A 19,858-nucleotide genomic window follows, 5' to 3' on the forward strand; every position below is an offset into this window, starting at 1 on the left:
AGTTGATCCAGTCATATATAAAGCTGCAATATGTGCAGTCTCAGAGATCTGTGCAGTCTGAAGAACAGCTCAAAAAGTTTCTTAAAGTACTGGAAGATCCTTAAGTGACTGATGCAATAGAAACATGGACTGTTAGTGGCCGAACACGTTTTCCCAAGAAGAAAGTGTGGGATCAGATGACCTCTTCCCTCCTACACACTGACATACCACAGTGCCAAAGCAGACAGATTTCACCTGGTTTATGGAGAACAGCTTTGGTTTACTGTAGCTGCTCTCTGCTTCACACACTCTGTGTAAGACTTGATCAGCTCCCACTCAGAAGCTGTTATTTTTCTCCTGTTACACATGCTGTCCAAGAAAAAAGCTGTGTGTTACAGCTATATGTGATCCCATCCTCTCATGATGACCTTTTCTTAAGTATTTTAAAGTAAGACCTCTGACTGAGGAAAAAAAAAATAGATGCCACTCTGAGAGTGGGTAAAAAACCTGTAGGCTGGTATCTTTGAATTAGAAACTCAACAGGTTGGGCCTGAGTCTCCAGTTCCCCAGCAAAGCACTGGGCAAACTGGCAATCTGTAGGGTAACATAAAGAAAATGCTGGATTTCTAGTGCCAAAGAAAATGATTAGTGCATTAACAGAATGTGTCCTTTGTTACTATGATCAGCATGAGTCTCCTTTTCCTAGACAGAAAAGATGTGCTTTGGTAATAACACTGAATAAGACAAGTCTTAAACAGATTGAATTAATAGGAATCCAATGTTTCAAACAGATCTCACTTTAACATTCATCTTGCATTTTCTCATAATTTAATTCTGTTATTTCTAGTGATAGCTCTTCCCTAGAACTGGAATATCCTTTCAACTGACTTGAGGCAGAGTGGAATCTCTGGTCTGTTGCTACAGTGGAATGTAGTGTTCTTTTAGAATAGCTGGTATGCTGGTTTTAGCATCCACAGGCCCCAATTTCTACTTGCATTCAAATACCATTACCTTTGCAGTAACTTCAAATATTCCCAAGGTTAGACTGCATGATTCAATCTGTTAAATATTATTGCATTGCCTTTAAGAATTGGCATCCTCTCCTTCCCAAGACACACTTCTTCCAGTTCTGAAGGGAAATGGTACTAATTAGCTGTATTATGAAGATATGACATCTTAATTCACTACAGTACCTTCCTTTTAGGAGAGCCAGCTAATTGCAGGACCAGAGCTCTTAAAAGTAACTGTATTAGTTATAGACAGTGAACAATTGTCCTGGTTAACAGCTGGGCTTGTGCATTATCAAGAAGTCCCAGGCTAGACAAAGAACTTATGTTCGTCAGTTTTAATTTGATTTCACCAAATGACATCACAATGGTGTCTGTAATACAGCTAATGCAATGCGGTATAGGGTCTGTCTGCACAACATGGATACACCTGAAGCAGTTTTAAATAGGAATAGACTACTTGCAGAACAACAGACTTTGGCATGAATTGATTTGACCAGATTCTGTAAGTGGTTTTGCTTCTCAGCTCTTTGCTGCAGGTATCCAGATTTTCCAGTAGAACCCATGTTCACCTGGACATCACATATTCAGCAAGATTGGAACAGATCTTCAAGATCATCTAGTCTAACCATCAATGTAGCACAACTACTGTCACCCCTAACAAATTGGATGTGTGTCTATTAGCCTCAGCAGAGATTGCAAAGCACATTGAGATCAAGGATTTTTTGATGATTATACTCAAAGGAGTCCTGCTTCAGGGAAGGATTTTCTATTTTACTTCACAGGGTGCTCACTCTTTATCAGCTTCTGGTACATCCAGATAGAGGTGAGGGAGCTTGTACAATTAGGCCCCAGATCTGAAAGTGCAGCAGCAAAGAGATAAAAACCTGCGTATTTTCCGTCTTCTGTGTCTGCTGCCACAGAGAGCTTGTCTGACGTTTATGCAGGTCTGGATCAGCAAAGCAATGCTTCAAAGACTTCAGAAAGAAAAGTCAGTCCCAGAGCTGTGTAGCCATCCAAATGACTTGCAGCCTCTTTATGGCTTCCAAAACTCTAGTTTTTCATCCCTGATCAGTTCCAAGCTGTGATTTTTTTAGGGAAGAAGATATCTTCCCAGCTCCTCTGAAGACTCTCTGCTTTACTGTGATCTATGTACCTACCAATACCAACAACAAAATTAGTCATCTTTTTAATCCTGCTTAACTCTCTATATTTATGTATATAAATACTGGGGTTTGAAGGTTTGATTTGAGACCAGAAATAGAATTCGCTCTTCTTTTCCCATGCCTGTGTTTCTGAATGTTTATTATGCTTGTCTACATCACCCATCTTGAGAGGAAACACAAGCTACCTGTCTTTAATAGCATGCACATACCCCAGATATAAGAAAAAATAGTTGTGAATAGTTAATCTTTTTCAACAGAAGAGATCTAACAAGGAGATGGGAACTTCTTTTTCCTACTACTACTTCTTATACATGGCTTTGATTATAAGCATAAGAATGCCATTTCAGCCAAACCTTGTCCATAAACCCAATACAGAAAGGAAAACATGGTTTCTAATCTGCACTAACTGACCCAAAAGCAAAATCCTGGCATACAGGCAAAATTTGCAGTTGTGTTCCCCATCAGCTGGTGAGTGTGAATGTTCCATGGGTGGAACACGTGGGACTATGAGGCGCAGTGGGAATGGGACATGCAAGGATATATTATCAATACTGGCTGCTACCTCCCCTTTCCAGCAACAGAAACTGTTGAGATCTGAAGAACTGCACCTTCATGCTTTTGCTCAATACTGTGTACACTTCAATCCCATTGTCACTGTGCTATTTGCTGCAATTTGGAGATGGGCAACTTGCTCAGAATGACAGCTAGAAAGCCCATCTTGCCACAAGCTCTTCTTCCCCTTCAGTGCAGTAAGACAACTGTTCAAGTATGAACATGCTCAACCTTTTGGCACCTGTCAAGAACATTAAAGGTCTCTTAATACAGCAATTTTCAATGCATTTGCTGCTGAGTTGGAAGCAGTTCCAGCACAGGACATTGTAAGTCACGTTCGTACAGATACTTTCTAGGCATATGTTTTGCCTGAGCATTGCACTGCTTCTGTGTGTTCATTACTGAAGCACTACACTCAGCAATATTGGAAAGTGGGCCAGGGGGCTGCACTTAAAAGAAGGCTCACAAGTCATACCCTTCCTTCACAGTAAGATCTCCCCCAGGTCAGCCAACACATCTCACTCCAGAATCTTTTCACCCTCTAACATTTCCTCTGTTCTTCACCAGACCTCTGTCCTCATGTCCTGTAAAACCCAGTCACATGTCCACACTCCAGTTCCCTGGTTTTCATGATTGCATCCATAGGTGACTGGCAGATTATCTGTGTCCTGCAGACTTTGAAATCTCTCTCCTGCAATGTCTTTCATCTGACATTTGGGATGTGCAATGTTGCATAGATTAGTGCCAGAATTATAAGGTTCTTATTACCCTCTGTTAAAGCTCATATCTAGAAGATGAATTATGGAAAAACTTACATAAAAGGGCAGATAAATCAGATAAACAGGCTCCATAACAGAAGAAGCTGTTGAGGGGAGACATGTCTATATCTTAGGCTGGTGGACACTCACTGACTCACCACATCCACATTTCCACTCTGGGAATCACAAGAGCAAAATAGACTGCAAGACCACATAAATCATTAAGCAAAGTAAATTATTTTCAGTTCTGTATTTAAATGTCAACCTTTTTCCTAATGTAGCAACAAGGCTTCACACATACAGATTGCAAGTTAGAGACGCAGATGATGGTAGGTACCTCTGTCTCATGGTAAAATATTGAGAGAGCTCGATCATATTCCTAAATGAGTACAGGCAGAGCGTGTCCTACAGCACCACCTAGCAGGCTAATTTAGAAGCGGTCCATATCCCTGGATCCATGACTATAACGATGTGGATGTGCATCAAAACCAGGGTGCACTTCGGTCTTGATTCACCTTCCTTGGTGTAAGAGCTGCTTCTTGAAACCAGAACCATGTCAGCGTGATGATTAGTAAAGCTGGGGTGTCTGTTTTTCCCTGTGATATTCATTATAAATATCTTAAGAGAAACCATAGTAAGAATGCAATGCCAGATTTTTGAGACTTAGTGTAAGAAATCCTTGTTTTCTAGATCTGTCCACCTGGTGCAGAAGCACTTCTCAAAGTCAGATTTCACAAACCCACCCAACCTTCTCTCCGTATTCCAAGGATAAGTAAATCTTAGTGTGATGAGGGATTTTAAAAGCCTGGGAGTCTCTGGGTGTTTCAGTTAGTGTGAGTCTGTTGTCTGTCATCACCTAGATACACATTTTCTTTGTGCATCTGCATGAAGTGTGAATACCAATGCCAGCTCACAAACTGTAAGTTTTGGCAGATGATGAAGCTCCATGCTGAGGCTGCAGAACAAAGACTGTAGCAGCTCTCTGCTGATATAAAGAGGGAGATGAAGTTGGGTTTTTTGTTTGTTTATTGTTGTTGTGGGTTTTTTAGGTTGTTTGTTTGTTGGGGATTTTTGTTTTGTTTTTTGTTTTGTTTTTTGTTTGTTTTTTTGGGTTTTTTTTCTGGCTGCCTCATACCTTGTTAGAGTCTTTGCACTTCTCAGAGTTTTCAATGCTCCCATTTTGCTTGATAACCTAGCAGAAAATTATACCTTTTTGTCTGTTACTATGTTTTCTGCTAATACTGAGATAAACGTGGTGCATAAGAGGGTCTGATGGGTGACAGAGCTGGCAAAAAGTGGCTCAGAGGGGGACAGGTGAAAAAGGTGAGATCTTTTCTCTGACTTCTCCCTTTGGGTGGCAGCAAACTATTCATCTGCCTTGTCATACTTCATAAAACCATAACCTAGTAGAACTGTGCCCTGTCATGAAGGAGTGTGTTTTCTTAGCAACCTGTTTATTGCAAGTTAAAACCAAGGTTATCATCACCAGCTTCTGTTCACAACAGGCTATGCCAGGCCTGTTTAGTACACGCATTTCTAAAAATCAGATAATCTAGTGGGAAAAACATAGGATAAATTTCTTCATTAGGATACTTTCATGAATATCCTAAAAATCCCCATGAACTTTAATGAGAACTCCTAAGTAGCCAGTTTATGATCTTAATCCTGTCAATGTGAACTCGAGTGTCATGCTAAACTGTCTGGGAACTAAACCTTTACTGGTAAGAAATGCTTCCATCAGGGGCTGCTGCAAAGAAAGCATGACCTGTCAAAATTAATCACAAGTAGAAAGTAAGAACAGCTTGCTTTTATTTCTATTCTGTTGCTTCTCACCCAGCATAATTTCCATTTGGTTAGTGAAAAATTATTATCTTATGACTGCCTGGTGTGAAGGGACACTTTAAAACAATCATCCTGCATCCATGCAAACTTGCTATGATGTAAACCCAATCTTTTCCCATCCCGTACCCAAATAAAACCCTAATCTGGCCAAAAGCTATTCTGTCCTCTGGCTTTGCAAGGATGGCACACCCCAGGGGCAAGGCTGGACTTCCCAGAGCCCTGCCCTCGGGTGCCAGTGCTTCCAAAGGGCGCTGCTCTGCCACCCATCTCCTCTGCACTTCACGGCTTTCCAGGGCCTTCGGAGTGCCCAGGCTCCAGATCAAATCCACACGGGCTTACTGAGAAACCACACTGGCCATCTGCTTTCAGCAAACAATAACTGTAAAGCAAATTAAACAAAAAAAATCCCTGCATATGTTACTTTCCCATTAGGAATGGCAGATAAAACAAATGCTACACGACGGATGCCAGCTCTGCCACTTGCTGCCTTAGCGGCAAGCATTCCTGCCCTGCAGTGGAGAGAGCTGAATTAATCATACAGATGTAAAGCATTTTGCAGGAAGAACGCTGGGAGTTAGAGCACAGAATGAAGTCGTGACGCGGGCAGGGAGCGGCAGTCCCCGCCTCATGCGGCGGCTGCCCTTTGAGGGGTAGGGGCAGGCATCTCTGCTCTTCGCCTGCAGGGGCAGCGGGTCGGATCTTCCCCTCGGTCCGTTCCCCGAGGTCAGGCTCAGCGGGTCGAATCTTCCCCTCGGTCCGTTCTCCCCATGCCCGCCCCAAGCTGTGTTACTAGAGCCACACGGCCGCTCTGAGGGAAGCGAGCCCCGCCCGCCATGGCGCCTCCGCCCGCCCCCGGCCGCCCCTTCCGCCCGCAGCCCCGCCTCGGCCCGGGACCCGCGGTAGGTGCTGGGCGGCCGCGGAGCGGGGGGGCCGGGCGGTTCCCGCAGCGAGGCCCGGGGGTTATGGATTTCTGCCACCCTCCTCTTCTATGCTTTTAATTTCGTGACCCTGGAGGCGGGTCTGGCCCGCGCCCCGTTTTCTGATTGATCGTGCTTTAAGCTGGGCTTTCCCCTCGACTACTTTCGATTTTTAAAGCAATAAATTCAGTAGCACACACGTGTTATGACGAAACCTGCCCAGATATCCCCCATCTGAACTTTAGCTGTTACAGATCTCCGAGTTCAGTGAGAATTAAGTGCCTATGACACCACAAAGATAGAAAGTATTTCAGCGTGTGGGGGAGGCCGCCCTGTAAGCGTGGTGGATTCATGGTTACCAAACAATTAAATTTGCAGGGTATGGGCCATATAAATTGCCTTGCAGCTTCCGGTCGCTTTCCTCATACATAAATTGCAGAAAGTTTATGAATAAAAATAAAGATGCCGTGCACGGTTCGGGTTGCAGTGGGATATCTGCAGGAGCTGAGCATCTGCACTGACCCCTGGGGAGGGTTTGAAAGCATGAATGCTAAAATGTGTTGTGGGCAGTTTTCCTTTTATTTTCCTGAGTATCGACTATTATGAGAAAACAAATACTCTGACATTTCCTGCTTACTTCTGCATTCGATGTGCACAATCACATTTGGTCGTGCAAGGAAAGAGTTTTCATTACGTAATGCAAGAAAGGAGAGTGGAGTTTTCAGTGTGGTCTGTCCTTCCCCACACGGGTGTGGCTGTAAGCTGAAGAGGGAATTTTTTCTTTACAGCATTTCTAATCTTAAAACTATGTTAGCCAGCTCCAGTGAGAGGGCGTTTTCTGACAGGAGAAACCTGTAAAGTCCATGCCTCAGCTTCACATGAGGATCAAGTGATAGGCTCCGTACAATCGTCCCCTTGAAAGTGCTTCCCCCCTGCACTGTAAATGACATGACCTTTTCAATCAGATCAAGACTACCAGATTTGCAAAGAGGTCATAAACTTGGTCATAAAAATGGTCGTTTGATTTTAAGTATTACCATTTTCTGGTTTTATTTCTATTATCAGGGAGATTTTTCTCCTGAAATTTGGTTTCATCCAAGGTCTTAGCTCTTTAATGTGTTTTTTCTTAAATAATATTGTCAAAAAACTCCCCACCTCTGTCTTCAGCAGAACATAAGAATGCCACTAGTTATTACACTAAGAAATACGTATTAAATTACTGTATGATTACCTACATCATTGTTTTTATTAAGCACTCAGTGTGTGTTCAATGCAGCATAAATATTAAACAAGATTATTCTTCTCCTGGTGAGTTTACAGTCTGAAAGATCTTCATAGGAAGTAGTAGTAATAACACATTATTAAAACACCACCTTTAAATTAATCTCTTTTTGTTTCCCTGTGGTTAACTCATTTGCTGTTGGTCATGACTGGTGTATCCTGGCATGTCCTGTAGTGCTGTTTGATGATGTTACAGACCCCAGCTGTCCACTCTACCCCTCTGTGAGAAGTTCTTGTTCAGCACATGTGGAAGGAGAGCATGTGTCCCTGCTTCAGCTGCTGCCATGCAGAGCCCAGCAGCATAGCTGAGACCCACCTTTGATGATACTCCACGCTAAGACTTTGGTTGTTGTATTACAGCTCAATTCCCTTCTGCCACCTCGGCTTCCTGTGAGGACAGCTGGAAACACTCATGTCTTTAACAGCTGCAGGAAGATTCTGTGAAGGTTGTGTGTTAAAGCCCTGAGAGAAGAGACTTTGCAAATGGAAAGAGTGGTGCCCAGTTTTCACTGATTTCTGCTGGATTTAGGTGCCTAATTCACTTGTATGCCTTCATAGTACCATCATTCTAGGCAGGAATTCTGTAGCCAATAGAATATTTTTAAAAGAATTTTGAGCTTTCCTGGGCAGAGCGTGTCATGTGGCTTAGATCATAAAAAGAACTGATGCTTCCCAAGGGAAGCATGACTCTTGAACTGAATGAGTTGGCAGGTTTTAAAGTTTTTAAGTTTATTTGCTTATTTAAAGACTCATAACATAGTCGTGGGCCCTGAAACAATTTATGTTTCAGTTTCTGCTCTAGATTGAATATAGTATTTGTCAGAGAAATTATTTCAAAGTCAAATTTTTAAAAGTACTTACTGAAACCATGCTGCTTTCTGAAAATAGCTTTTTACTGAGTAAGCTAGAACCATTGCCTGGAAGTTGAAATCTGAAAGAAAAGGGAAAAAAAAATGTAGGGAAAAACACACACTGTTTCTTGTTGGTTTTCAGTTGGTTGGTTTTTTGTTGTTTGGGGTTTTTTTTAATACTGAGCTTGACTATCCATCAGAACAAACTCCTAAAGGAAAATTCTGTCTCCTGAAATTTTTCAAATCAAAATGTGATCCTGTCTTGAAAGTTGTAGTCCAACTCAGCTTATTGAATTTAGTATTCAGGTTACTGATTAAAAATTTTGCAGCTGTACTGTAGAGGAGATTGGCATAGACTGATCTAATTATTGGCTCCTTCTGACCTCAATACCTATAGACTGTATAGTGGAAGGCAGGAGTGGATTGTGCTAGCAAGGACTAGACAAGTCTGTTGGGTAAATCCAGGATGTGTATTGATTGCTGGGGGAGGAGGAAGTGTGGTGGCTTTAGTATTGTCTTTATTGCGGTGAATTGATTTACTGGAGGAAAGGGAGAATTAATTCTTCATATCAATCATCCTGGGTTGCAAGGCCCAAAAATTATTGCGTACCTCTTCCTCTGTAAAGATGTTTTGTGTTTTATTAATGTAAAAAATGGTTTCTTTGGTTATTGTGCTCTGCTTCTTCTCATGCTTTCTGCTTTAGTTGTGTGGGGTTTTTTAGTGCTAGAGAGATGGCAAACCTGTCTATGCATACTTTAATTCCTGATTTTGTGTTACAAACAGGTTAGGATTTGACTATGGCAGTGTGGTTCCTGCAGAAGGCATCTGTGTGGTTAAAGAAGCACAAGATCTCTGTGTTGGCCGTTTCTTGCATGGGACTGCTGGGCACTAACCTTTCCTATCATGTGTTTCCTGAGCAGACATTCAAACTGTTGCACGAGTGCTGGTCAGAGGGGCAGCCAGCTGAGCTTTCAGAGAAGCTCTGTGCTGTGTTTCAGGATGTCCTTGAAGATACTGGTGTGAAGTCCACTGGCTCCTACAGAGCCTTTGCAGCTTCTGGCTTCCACCCTGTGAGCGCTGGAATTCCTTGGCTGCCCGAAGGCTGTTTGGTGGGCATCCCACCTAACTTTGATAGCACAGCTGAGGATAAAAAAGGAATAGTCAATCATGTTGTTGTAATAAATGGCAAGGAAGTGGACTGGGAGAGCAGTGAAGGCGTGGCTTTGCAGGAAGCTCTCACATTTTCCCTTAAAGCTCAGAAGTTTGCCATTGCCAGAGAAATTGCGTACTTGCGGAATGGCAGCCCTTTAGCGAGTGCAGTTGTGGCTCCGACTTGCTTGGCTGGGACGTTTGTCTGTGGGAGAGCTCTAAAGCTGCTGCTGGGGTTATCCACGGGCCCTGTGATCCTCCGCGGCCTCTGTAACCTTGTCACCGCCATGGGAGGACTGCTCTGCTACTATGTCTCTTCTGATGCCATCACCTACCACCTGGACTGCAGGGCTGACTCGAAGGCAGCCAGGCTTTCCAAGGACTATGCCAGCGGTGGCCTTGAATTTTATGATAAAATCTTGTCCCGCAACAGGATTTTTCGTGGTCTAATGGGCAAACAAGGGATGAAAATGTATGCCCCGAGTGGTAACCTTTTACCAAGGCACTGGTTCAGAATAAAGTATACCCCATACACTTACCGGAGAACTTTGATTCTTAATATTTTAAGAGAGCTCCAGGCATCTGATGGGAGTGCTTGAATTTTAAACTTGTGAATTATGTATCTTGGAACACCGCTGTGCTGCTTTTTTCCTTTTTTTTTTTTTTCTTCTGTATCTTCAATAGAATTTTGGGGTTTATTTTTGCATATAGTTCGGGAAGAGTTATTGTACATTTCTTGAATAAAGAATTCTCTCTTAAAATATTAAAGGCTTGCTTCCAAAGTGCTCAGTTCTGTGTGCATCTCAAATCACAAGACTGCTGAGAAGGGAAACTTTTCAGACACTGATCTGGAAGTTCTGCTGTGCTACTTTGCCTTCCTGCTGTTTCGGTCTGGCAAATTGGGAGGGGCAAGTCCAGTGGAGAGTTTTGGGATCATTATAATTTAAACTGGGGTGTTTGCTGTTTCTCCTATGGAACAACATAGATATTGTAAAAAACGGGCAGTCTGTGTTCTGTGGTCACATAAATATCAAGACAGAGAGTGTTTCTGTTCTGTGTAAATTCTTGTGCTGTGTGTGTTCTTATGCTGCAATCACCATTCTTCAGTAGGAGACATTAGTTATGCTGCAGTTTTTATCAGTACAGACAGATTATTGCCAGGACCTACATAATTTGCTTAAATCTAGTTCTGCTCTCTCTAGCACATGGTGACTGCAGCATCACCATGAATGTTCTCCAGGAGTGGTAGTATGTAAGATAACTGTCCTGGGTTGGTGGATTTCTCACAAGTGGGATAAGCATGTTGAGAAAAGGTTTTTCTGCTTGCTTTGGTATAGTTTTTTTGTTTCTTTTAAAAATACGTGCAGATGTATGTCACCTGTTATGTCAGTGAAGGCAAGGTATGAGACATAAGTCTGGCACTTGGTGCAGAAACTGGTGAGGTCTTTGATGCAGAGTTGCCAAAGGACATTATTCTCCTGTAGCCAACTGGCTCACGAAGATTTTGTCTGCCAGGCCAAGCTTTGCCCAGGATTACTAATATTCTGGAGAAGTCTTTAGTGCATGGGCAGTAAGCTTTCCACTATAGCCTCGCCTTGATTTTCAAGGTGAAGGTTTTCAAGGTTGTGGTTCCTTCTTTCCTATGTTTCTATTGCTGTTCCAGTAGCTCTCCCTGGTGATGTCAGAGTAGTTCTCATCTCTGTCATCATTCTCACCAGCAACTTCTATTATTTTGTGTCCTCTCAGAGATGTGCTGAGTGTCCTTTCTGTCCTGGTTTTGTCCTTTCTTCATCTGCTTCAATAAGAACTGTCACACCTGCGTTTGCTCAAAGCATTACTGAGTTCTGTTTCCCTTTTGAATCACATGGTGACATAAAATTGATATTCTGGCTGCTGAAGCACTGCTGTTGCTTTCCATTGCTGAAGCCATGTGTGTGAGATGTTTGAGTTTCTGCTGAAGTAATCTGTGCCATGTGCTTCTGAAACATCACCTATTGCTTGCCCTTGTCCTCATCAGGTCATAAGATGCCTCTCTGGTGTTTTTCTGACTGTAAGGCATAAAGTTATTGTTTTTGTGTCCTTTGTGAGAGTCTGGTAAAATTTCCTGGTCTGTGGAATAAGAAGAGACTTTACTTTTAGGCAGGAGTCTTCCAGATAAATCCAAGACATCACAGAAATGTATTGGTAGAGTGACATAGTGACTCAAGACTGGAATATAATTCCTGATTTATATAGCCTGTGAGTTTATTTCATCCTCCTGTTACTCCTTCAGACAAGTCTAAACTCTGTTTATTCTTAGAGAGAACTGTTACTCCTTCAGACAAGTCTAAACTCCGTGAAATATTCTCAGAGAGAACTTGGCCCATTTAGTTTATGTGGTTGAAGGAGCTTCTGCTACATAAAGAGTGCAGAGAGGAAATCAAGGCCTTCTTGGAGATTTACAATAAGTAACAGTTTAAACAATAGTGTCAATTGTGTCATAGTGTCAATATAGGGAAAACACAAACTGCAGTCACAACTGCTTAGTAAGATTTCCCTGAACTTTAAGAATGTGCAGGTTGTCCTGGAAAAGATTTTTGGGTGTGTGTATTTCCAGGTAGTTGTTGTTTGCAAGATCACCCATGCTGTTTGGCAAGTAAGAATAGCACAACTCAAATACATGGCCATGACAGTAGTCATGAAAAGTATTTTATTACACTGCAGATGTTTTTCTGTAGGTGGAACTATCATTGAAATCAAACATGAACTCCACACATCATATACTGGTGATAAAAATGGTCTGGTTTTGAGAGTTCACTAGTAGCAAGCAGCCCAGAGTTAAAGGTGGAAATGTTCCATACTAAGAATGGTCTGATGTGGAAAAGCAAATTCATTCTGTGGCCCAGAAAAGGCCAAACAAATCAGTTTGTAAATCGTGTCAGTGAATAGCCTCCCCCAGCTCTGAAGCTGAAAATCTGAGGAATTTGAAGAACTTGTTTGAGTACTAACTGGCTTGTCTTTTGCTGTTCAGACAAGCACACTCTGTACAAATTTTTGCGTAGAAAAGCACAAAAAATGTTAAGCTAAAAGGAATTGCTAGGAGATGTAGATAAAAGAAGTCTAAGTCTAGAAACCGTAAAAGCAGAGATGTCAGTGGAATAATGAGCTCTCATAAAAATGGATACTATCTACAGATATGAAGCTCTCTGTCTGGTAAAGTGATTAAAGGATGAAGAAGTATGAGTAGCAAATGACCAAAATGAGTTGCTAGTTTAAATTTAGATAAAATCTAGTTTAAAGAGGGATTTGCTTGACTGGTTTATTTGTGTTATTATCCTGAATGTTCTGTGTAACTGGAAAGAAAATGATCCTTGTAACTTCTTTTTTATATAAATGCAATTCTTGCTGCTACATAAAGCTTTAGTGGGTGATGCTGCAGGAGATGAGGGTCACCAAGGTGCTTTGCTCAGAATTCCCCCTGAAGGGTAAGAAATGTACTCCAGGGCCTGACTCACATATTTCTTTATCCTAAAATTTGCAGTTTCTTGTTGTGGAGGTACCTTCAGCTTGTTTAATGGTCCAAAACATAAAGTTGTCAGAAAAGAGCAATATTGAGGGCTAGACAGTTTTCTTGAAGAGAAACAAGCTGTGGAAGTCCTCTGATTACAGCAATTCCTGAATCAGCTGCTATGGGTATCTGGCTTCTCCAGCAGTTTACAGAAGTAGGAGTTTCAGAGAGAGGGAAATCTCCAGCCAGGTGGCACTGAGTAAAGTATGTAGACTTGCCCATAGGGGTTTGGTTGAAGTGTAGAGGTCCTTCAGAACAGCCTTTTTATTACAAAGCACTGCTATCACCCCATTTCACATTGAAGTAGTTTCCAGAATTTGACAGTTAAGATGGTGAAAGAGCTGACTGCAGAGCTGTGGAGCTTCTTGCCCTGCAGGGAAAGCTGGTGGTGTTGGGAGAGGTGATGCTGGGAAGAGCCTACTACTGTTTTGCCCTTGGCTTTAGCAGTTGTGAAACAACCACAGTGACAAAGTGTGGCTTGCATGGGTGGGGTGTGAATTTGAATGTAGAAATCAAATCATCATGGCTGAAACACAAGTGGCTTTCACCAGAGGAACAGATGCAGAGGGTCCATCAAGGAGTGAGTACTGCTATGTGCAGTATGTGGGCCCAATCCTCCAACTGTTATCTGCTCCCGTTCACTAAAAACTGCATGTAGCAGGTGTGATTACATTCATATAAAAATCAGTAAGTTGCAGACAATCCATGCATCCAGTCCCTCCTTGATTTCACTCATCTCAGCTGGAAGTGTATATTATTGAAAGGCAGAATGCCTTTCAAGCAGGAGAATGCTGATGTAGGAAGACGTACTTTAGATCTTGGAATAAGGAGGACACCTTCAGGAAGAGGGAAATTTGGTTGTCAAAAACCAGACTTAAGAATGGAAAAAAAAAAAAGTTATTATTCTTCAGGAATTGGTATGTTACACAAATTAAACTGAAGGCACTGAAAAATGGCTTATGGATGTTTTGCTGGGCATCTTTTTCACTGACAATATATTGGCTTCTTAAGCTGAAGTGAGTATACTCAGGCTGCTCAAACTGCCAAATCCATAAAGTGGAGAAAGTTACTAAAATTTGGCCAGAAACCAGTCTGTTTTTCCCATCTGGAAGAGTACAAGCCAAACTCTTAAGCTTCATAGCCAGAAATGAACACTGAAATATCTCTGCAGTTGGAAGTTTTTACTCTCCTCAGTAAGACCAAGTTTGCTGAAATCTATCCAGGTCTCCAATTTTGAGAGAAAGAGTGTTCTTAAAAACTCAGTTTTTTGTCCAGAAATGCACTTTGATAAACACAGCCAACCCAGGTGGACATTTTTTTGACTCCTACCTTAGTTTTTCTGTAGGAAAAACATACTGATGGAACAATTTGTGGTGCTCTCTGCTTGTTTTGAAAAAATAATTTTCCCCCAAATCATGCTCACTGGAGAACTTTCTCCTGTTTAGTTTTTTTTTTTCCCCTCCTGTGGTTGAACTTCCATCGTCTGGAAAGTTGGTTCCTTTTCTAGTCCTGACCTGTTTTGTCAGAATCACTTTCTACTTTGGTTTGCAGGAGCTTTACCTTGTTAATGTAGCCAAGGTGTTAACAGCTTCTTTCCATATGAATGAGTAACAGGTGAAGCTGAAGCTGTGTCCTCCTTTGTGTGTAATAAAACTACTTCTGTAGAAGTCTTGCAAAAGCAGATCTCATTAGGGTGACTAAGAGTATTTAGAAAACACAAGACATTGCGAGCCTGATCCCAGATTCACAGTTCTGGCAGTTCTTGTGGAGTGAACATGGAGCAAGGAAATGCAGTATCCAAACAATTTTTATGCAGTAACTGTTTAGTGGTTTAGTGCAGACCTGCTGACCTCTGGAAGCTTTGTTTCCATCACATGCTGGAAATTTTCCAGTGGGAATGTTGTTGTTTCTTCATTCTCTGTTTCATTTCCCCTTGCTCTGTTACTCTAATTGCCTCTTTCTGCCTGCTGACTCATCTTACAAGCTGCTTTAGCTTGCTCAAGCAAGATTTGTGAACTTTTAAGTGCTTACTTGCTGCTTGCACTTTCATTTGCACCTCCTACTTTTTCCTACCGTACTTACCTGCCAAAGACCACAGCAGCTTCCATTCTCCTGTGTTTTACTACATTTAGTCTACATGTTTTTTCAGGGAAAAATGCTTTTGACTACATGAAAAATAGGCATGACAGTTAAAACCCTTCCTATTTTATATTTCCTATAAGAAAAGAATTTAATGTTTTGAAATTTCCACTTAGTAATTTCCATTACTCTTTAAAATACGTATTTCTTATTCGCTGTCTGTGGCACCCAGTTCACTTTTTATCTTAATTTGCCTCTGTCACTTTTAAGCTGCTATTCCCTTTAAGCCCTTAGAAACTTTGTTTCCTGCTCCTGAAAATTGCAGGGTATTTCATATACCTCTGGCTAGGTGAGGTATTGTGAGTTGAGAAGTTATAACTGATGTAGTGCTGTACTTAGTTCAGGCACATCCATGTGTTGATTTTGAGAATTGTGTGTTCTTATATTACAGTTACACTGAGGACTTTATAGGTGGGTTTTAATCACCTGCCACCAAGCAGCAGCAGAGGGGTCTGTTGGGTTTTGTCTGCTGAAAAGAACACTTAGTTTTGACAAAATATTTTAAAATTAGTCTTGCAAGGATGAGGGGTTTGGAATGAGGAAGAAAAGTGTAGGCAAAACCAAGGAAAATAATCCCACATTCCTTACATGTTCTGAATCTTGATGTTGCTGCAGAGATGTGTACTGCACAAGAACTGCAATACATTCTGTAAGCAATTGCATCTGATTTCTGGGTTATCTGCTCAGTGCATCTTCAAGCAGCAGCTTTTCCATCCCTTCCCACCTCCTTATATGCAGGCCCGTTCCAGGCACTCCAAGTAACACAAAGCTTCTGCTTCAGCCCTTTTCCCAAACCAGTTCCTCTTCAGTGCTGCTTTGCCCTGGAAGCAGTTGCTGCTCTGCCCCTGCAGATGTCACTGGAGCAGGTCCTGATTTAGAGGAGTTGAAAACTCAGTGTGATGGTTCCCTGTCCAACTTGCACGAAGCCACCTGTGGCAGTTCAGTACCCAGGTGGCTCTACCAGGTATGCTGATACTAAAAGCCCATGCTGCTGCTTATTTCCAGCCAAAGAAAATGGGACTTTGCAGAGTTGCCACAAATATAATTGCCACTATCAATGTGAATTGGCTAAGATTGAAGCCATGATTTTTGATGTAAAAATCAGAAGTGGAATTTTAGAACTGAAAACTTGTAAATTACACCACTGTAGCTATGAAAAGGTACAACTTAATGTGGAAGTAAAGATCAAACTATAACCTGCATTACTATTTTAAAGCTACATTGATTCTTAAATTAATTACTGTACAATGAAATACTGCATCAATTTCTCAGGGAAGATTTAAAATTAAGATCAAGCCACGTTGTAAATAACAAGCCTGGTTTAAAAAAAAATCTTTTTTCCCCCCATTTTTTAATTCTTCATTTTCTGACTAGACTGGAGGCATCTATATAATTTTTTCAGACAACAGAGCAGGGTAAGAATTACTCTGTAGAAAGTTTTCCTTGTAAGATCTTTTCTCATTTGGGATGAGTTTCACTGCCTCAGTGACCATGTTTTAAAAGCATGTTATATAATTCTCTGTAGATACCCCTAGACAGATGTATTTATGGTTTTTGGAAACTTCATGTAATTTAGGCATAAATCTTGAAGTGTGTTTTATAGTTCCTCATTAATAATAGTTGAGAATTATGCTCATCTAAGGCAGCACACATAAATTCTTAATGTTCAGACATTCATTATATGCCTGTGATGGTTAGAAGTTTCCATAGGAAAATAAAAGCCAGTGATCCCAAAGATTATTATTTTTATATATTCTTTTAAGCAATTTGGAAAATTCTGCTCATCCCCTAACAGTTATTTCCCTTTGATTTCCACATTCTTCATCTTAACCTAAAGATATCATACTGAATATTGAAAAAGTCAAATCAGCAACCAGACAAACTTTTTATTGAAGTTTTCATTAAGCATGATAGCATCTTATAAAAGGAAATGCTGAATCCATCATTTTATGGAAGTTATAAATTCAGGTAGTTTTTTTGCCATTGCACTTTAAAGATCCTAATCATGTTTGCTTGTATCATATACGAAGACAGCTGTGGCACAGTTGCAGGTAGCTGGAAGAAAACTTGGCATGTGTATGATGGCTTTACACCTGTGAAGCAGGTAAAAAAGCAAAGGTTTTTTCTTGCTTTTCTGGCCAGAACATAATTTATGTATTGAAAATTGAAGTCATGCTTTAGCAATTGCAAATTGAACTTTTTGCAAATGTAAAAACATTTCTTTCAATTTTTTTTTCTTACTTTCCAGCAGCAGAACTGAATATATAGAGCCATGGAAATTATCTGAGAGCTGAATGAGAAGAATAATTGGGATTTTCTACATATTAGAGATTTCTTTCAGTTAGTATTAAAGAAAAAAATCTCTACAGAAACCTCACAAAAGAAAAATCAAAAAGGTACATTTTCTTCTAGAGTCACATTGTGACTAGATCTTTTTTTCTGTTTATGCAGAAAACAATGCAGTATCCAAGTGCAGTGCCATTTTCTGAACAAGCAGTTCAGCTGGCACACACATTTATTATTTCCTTGATCCAGATAAAAAATTTGCCTGCATTGAAGAAGTGTCATGTGGAAATACTAAAAGGAAATTTACCTGTAGCACAGTTTTCCCAAATTTTACCATGGCTGTCTCTGAAGTTTGTTTTATTCTGAGTCTGGAAGATTTGATGCAGCTTTGAACTCTGCAAAAATGTGTGTGTGCATGTTCTGGGATCAGATATGTCCACATTTTTTCTCCTTTTATTGAGCATCATCACCTTGGACTTTCCAATCTGATGTCTGGTGTGAAATAATTGTTCCTTAGCTGTTTTTTATGGGTATTGGGTGCCTGTTGGCTTCAGCCAAAACGACGAAAGCTTCTTAACACATGGCTGCAGGAGGTGACTTTGTGCCCACTGTGCTGTGTCACATGCTAGCGTGTATGTTGAGAATATAGGTCTGTGCTAAATCGTCTCTTCAGGCTTATGATTTGTAGATTTAAACCATAATCTCCTGGAGATTATATGAAAGAGGGACTTGCAGGCACGAATGGATGAAAGGGATCCCTGTGTCATGGTACAGGAGGAAATTTAGGAATTGTGGCTTTGGAAGAGGAAGAGACAGAGGGAATATTATGGTAGGTGAAACAGAATGGGGACTGGGATACTTGTGTCATGTAATCCAAGGAACATTTGCGTCATATTTATTGTAGCTAATGTGGAAAGTGTTTAACTCTTTGGGAAATAAGGGACTGAAAACAAGTAATCCCACAAGGTGGCTGACCTCACCACAAAGCACTAATCGGGTTTTCCTTGGACAGATTATTTTCAGCAGAGTGGAACAGTGTGCCCTGTGCCTCCTTCTCAAGTCTTATTTTACCTTGGTTTTTCTTTTTATGTTGGCTTCCTAGAAAAGAAAAGAAAAAATCAAACTAACTCTTTAATTGCTACTAAATAGGTTATGGAGAGCAAAAAGACTGCTAAATTTTTTCATTATGATCAAAAAGTCCCTTTCTATAGACTTTGGCACAGAAACGTTTTCACCTCATGTGTATTTTACAATTTTCCATCTTAACAGTACTTTTTAGTACTTTGTAATTTCCTTTAGGTTAGTTTCTATCCAGGCTATCAAAGAGCAATATAAATTTCTTATTGCATGAACAGGTTCCATGAAAAGCAATGTGTAAAATACAGATAATGTTGTAGCTGTTTTATTTTCTTGGTGTTTAATGTGTGCATCCATCATGCCATCATAAACTCACTGCATATTTTGTAACTCAGCTATTAAAGGTTTTCCACCCTGCAGTTGGTGGATGGGTTCATGGGCTGTCAGCTATGAAACAGTGATTCCCTAGCTTAAAAATCACTGCTCAATGTCCCTATAAATAATTTAAGGAAAATCACAAATTCAGAAGTTTTTCCCTGCCCTCTTTCTGGTGATAATAAATAATATTGTGGACCCAAGAGCAGTGGTTTGCCAGGCAGACAACATCCAGGGCAAGCCTCTGTGTGTCAGATGTGAACTTTGTGTCCCTCTTGGCAGGCAGTCACACGTGCACTGGCAGCAAATCAGTGATGAGCATATGTGCTTGAGTAACTCCTGCCCAGTGGGGTAACACTTTACATTCTCTCTGAAAAATAACTTTTTTTCAGGAATTCAGCAAAGCACAAAGACTTTGAGGACATGACTGCTTTTCCTGGAATTAACAGGCTGAATGGAGTTGCAGGCTGAGATTCTTTGGTTCACCTAATGTTACATCTGCCATGCATAATCCTGGGATTTTAAGTGCCAAGGCCATGCTGGTAGGAAAAGTAGTATCTAGCTCTAGGGCTTGATTAGTGAGAGTCAAACCAAGGGGAAGGGAGACTGGCCCAAGGTTGCTGTCGTCTATTAATAAGACCAAAATGAAGTATCTGCATTGTGGCAACTCTGAATTATTTAGTTACCACAGATGGACAGGATGCCATTTGAGTCCAGAGGGTTTGGCCAGACACTGACTTTGCTTAAAGCCTGGTGTAAAGCATATGCAGCAATCTTGTCTTGCCAACTGAGCTATTTTTCTCTATGGAGCTTTAGCAGCCCAGATGTAGGTCCCTCAGAAAGTGACCCTTCTCTAAGAGGCAAGACTTTTATTTGTGCCAAGTTTGCCACTCAAAAAATAGGGTAGTTCCAAGGTGCCTATGATGCTCTG

General features: G+C 41.0%; 1 protein-coding gene across 7 annotated transcripts in view; it reads left to right on the top strand.

The window, feature by feature from the left end:
* Positions 1-19,858, top strand: part of TMEM177 (transmembrane protein 177) — a 62,489-nt gene that overhangs the window by 21,198 nt on the left and 21,433 nt on the right. Inside the window, exons 1-3 of one of the 7 annotated variants that reach the window (XM_064434960.1) lie at positions 5,899-6,203; positions 7,863-8,031; positions 9,138-10,271. The exons of 1 other annotated variant lie outside the window; for it this stretch is intronic. In XM_064434960.1, coding sequence (XP_064291030.1) covers positions 9,152-10,102 — 951 coding nt within the window. In that variant the 5' untranslated portion in view covers positions 5,899-6,203; positions 7,863-8,031; positions 9,138-9,151 and the 3' untranslated portion in view covers positions 10,103-10,271. 5 more of the 7 variants (XM_064434961.1, XM_064434959.1, XM_064434964.1 and 2 more) reach the window with 5 other exon arrangements.

Source organism: Passer domesticus, chromosome 10, assembly GCF_036417665.1.
Source record: "Passer domesticus isolate bPasDom1 chromosome 10, bPasDom1.hap1, whole genome shotgun sequence".
Classification (NCBI taxonomy): domain Eukaryota; kingdom Metazoa; phylum Chordata; class Aves; order Passeriformes; family Passeridae; genus Passer; species Passer domesticus.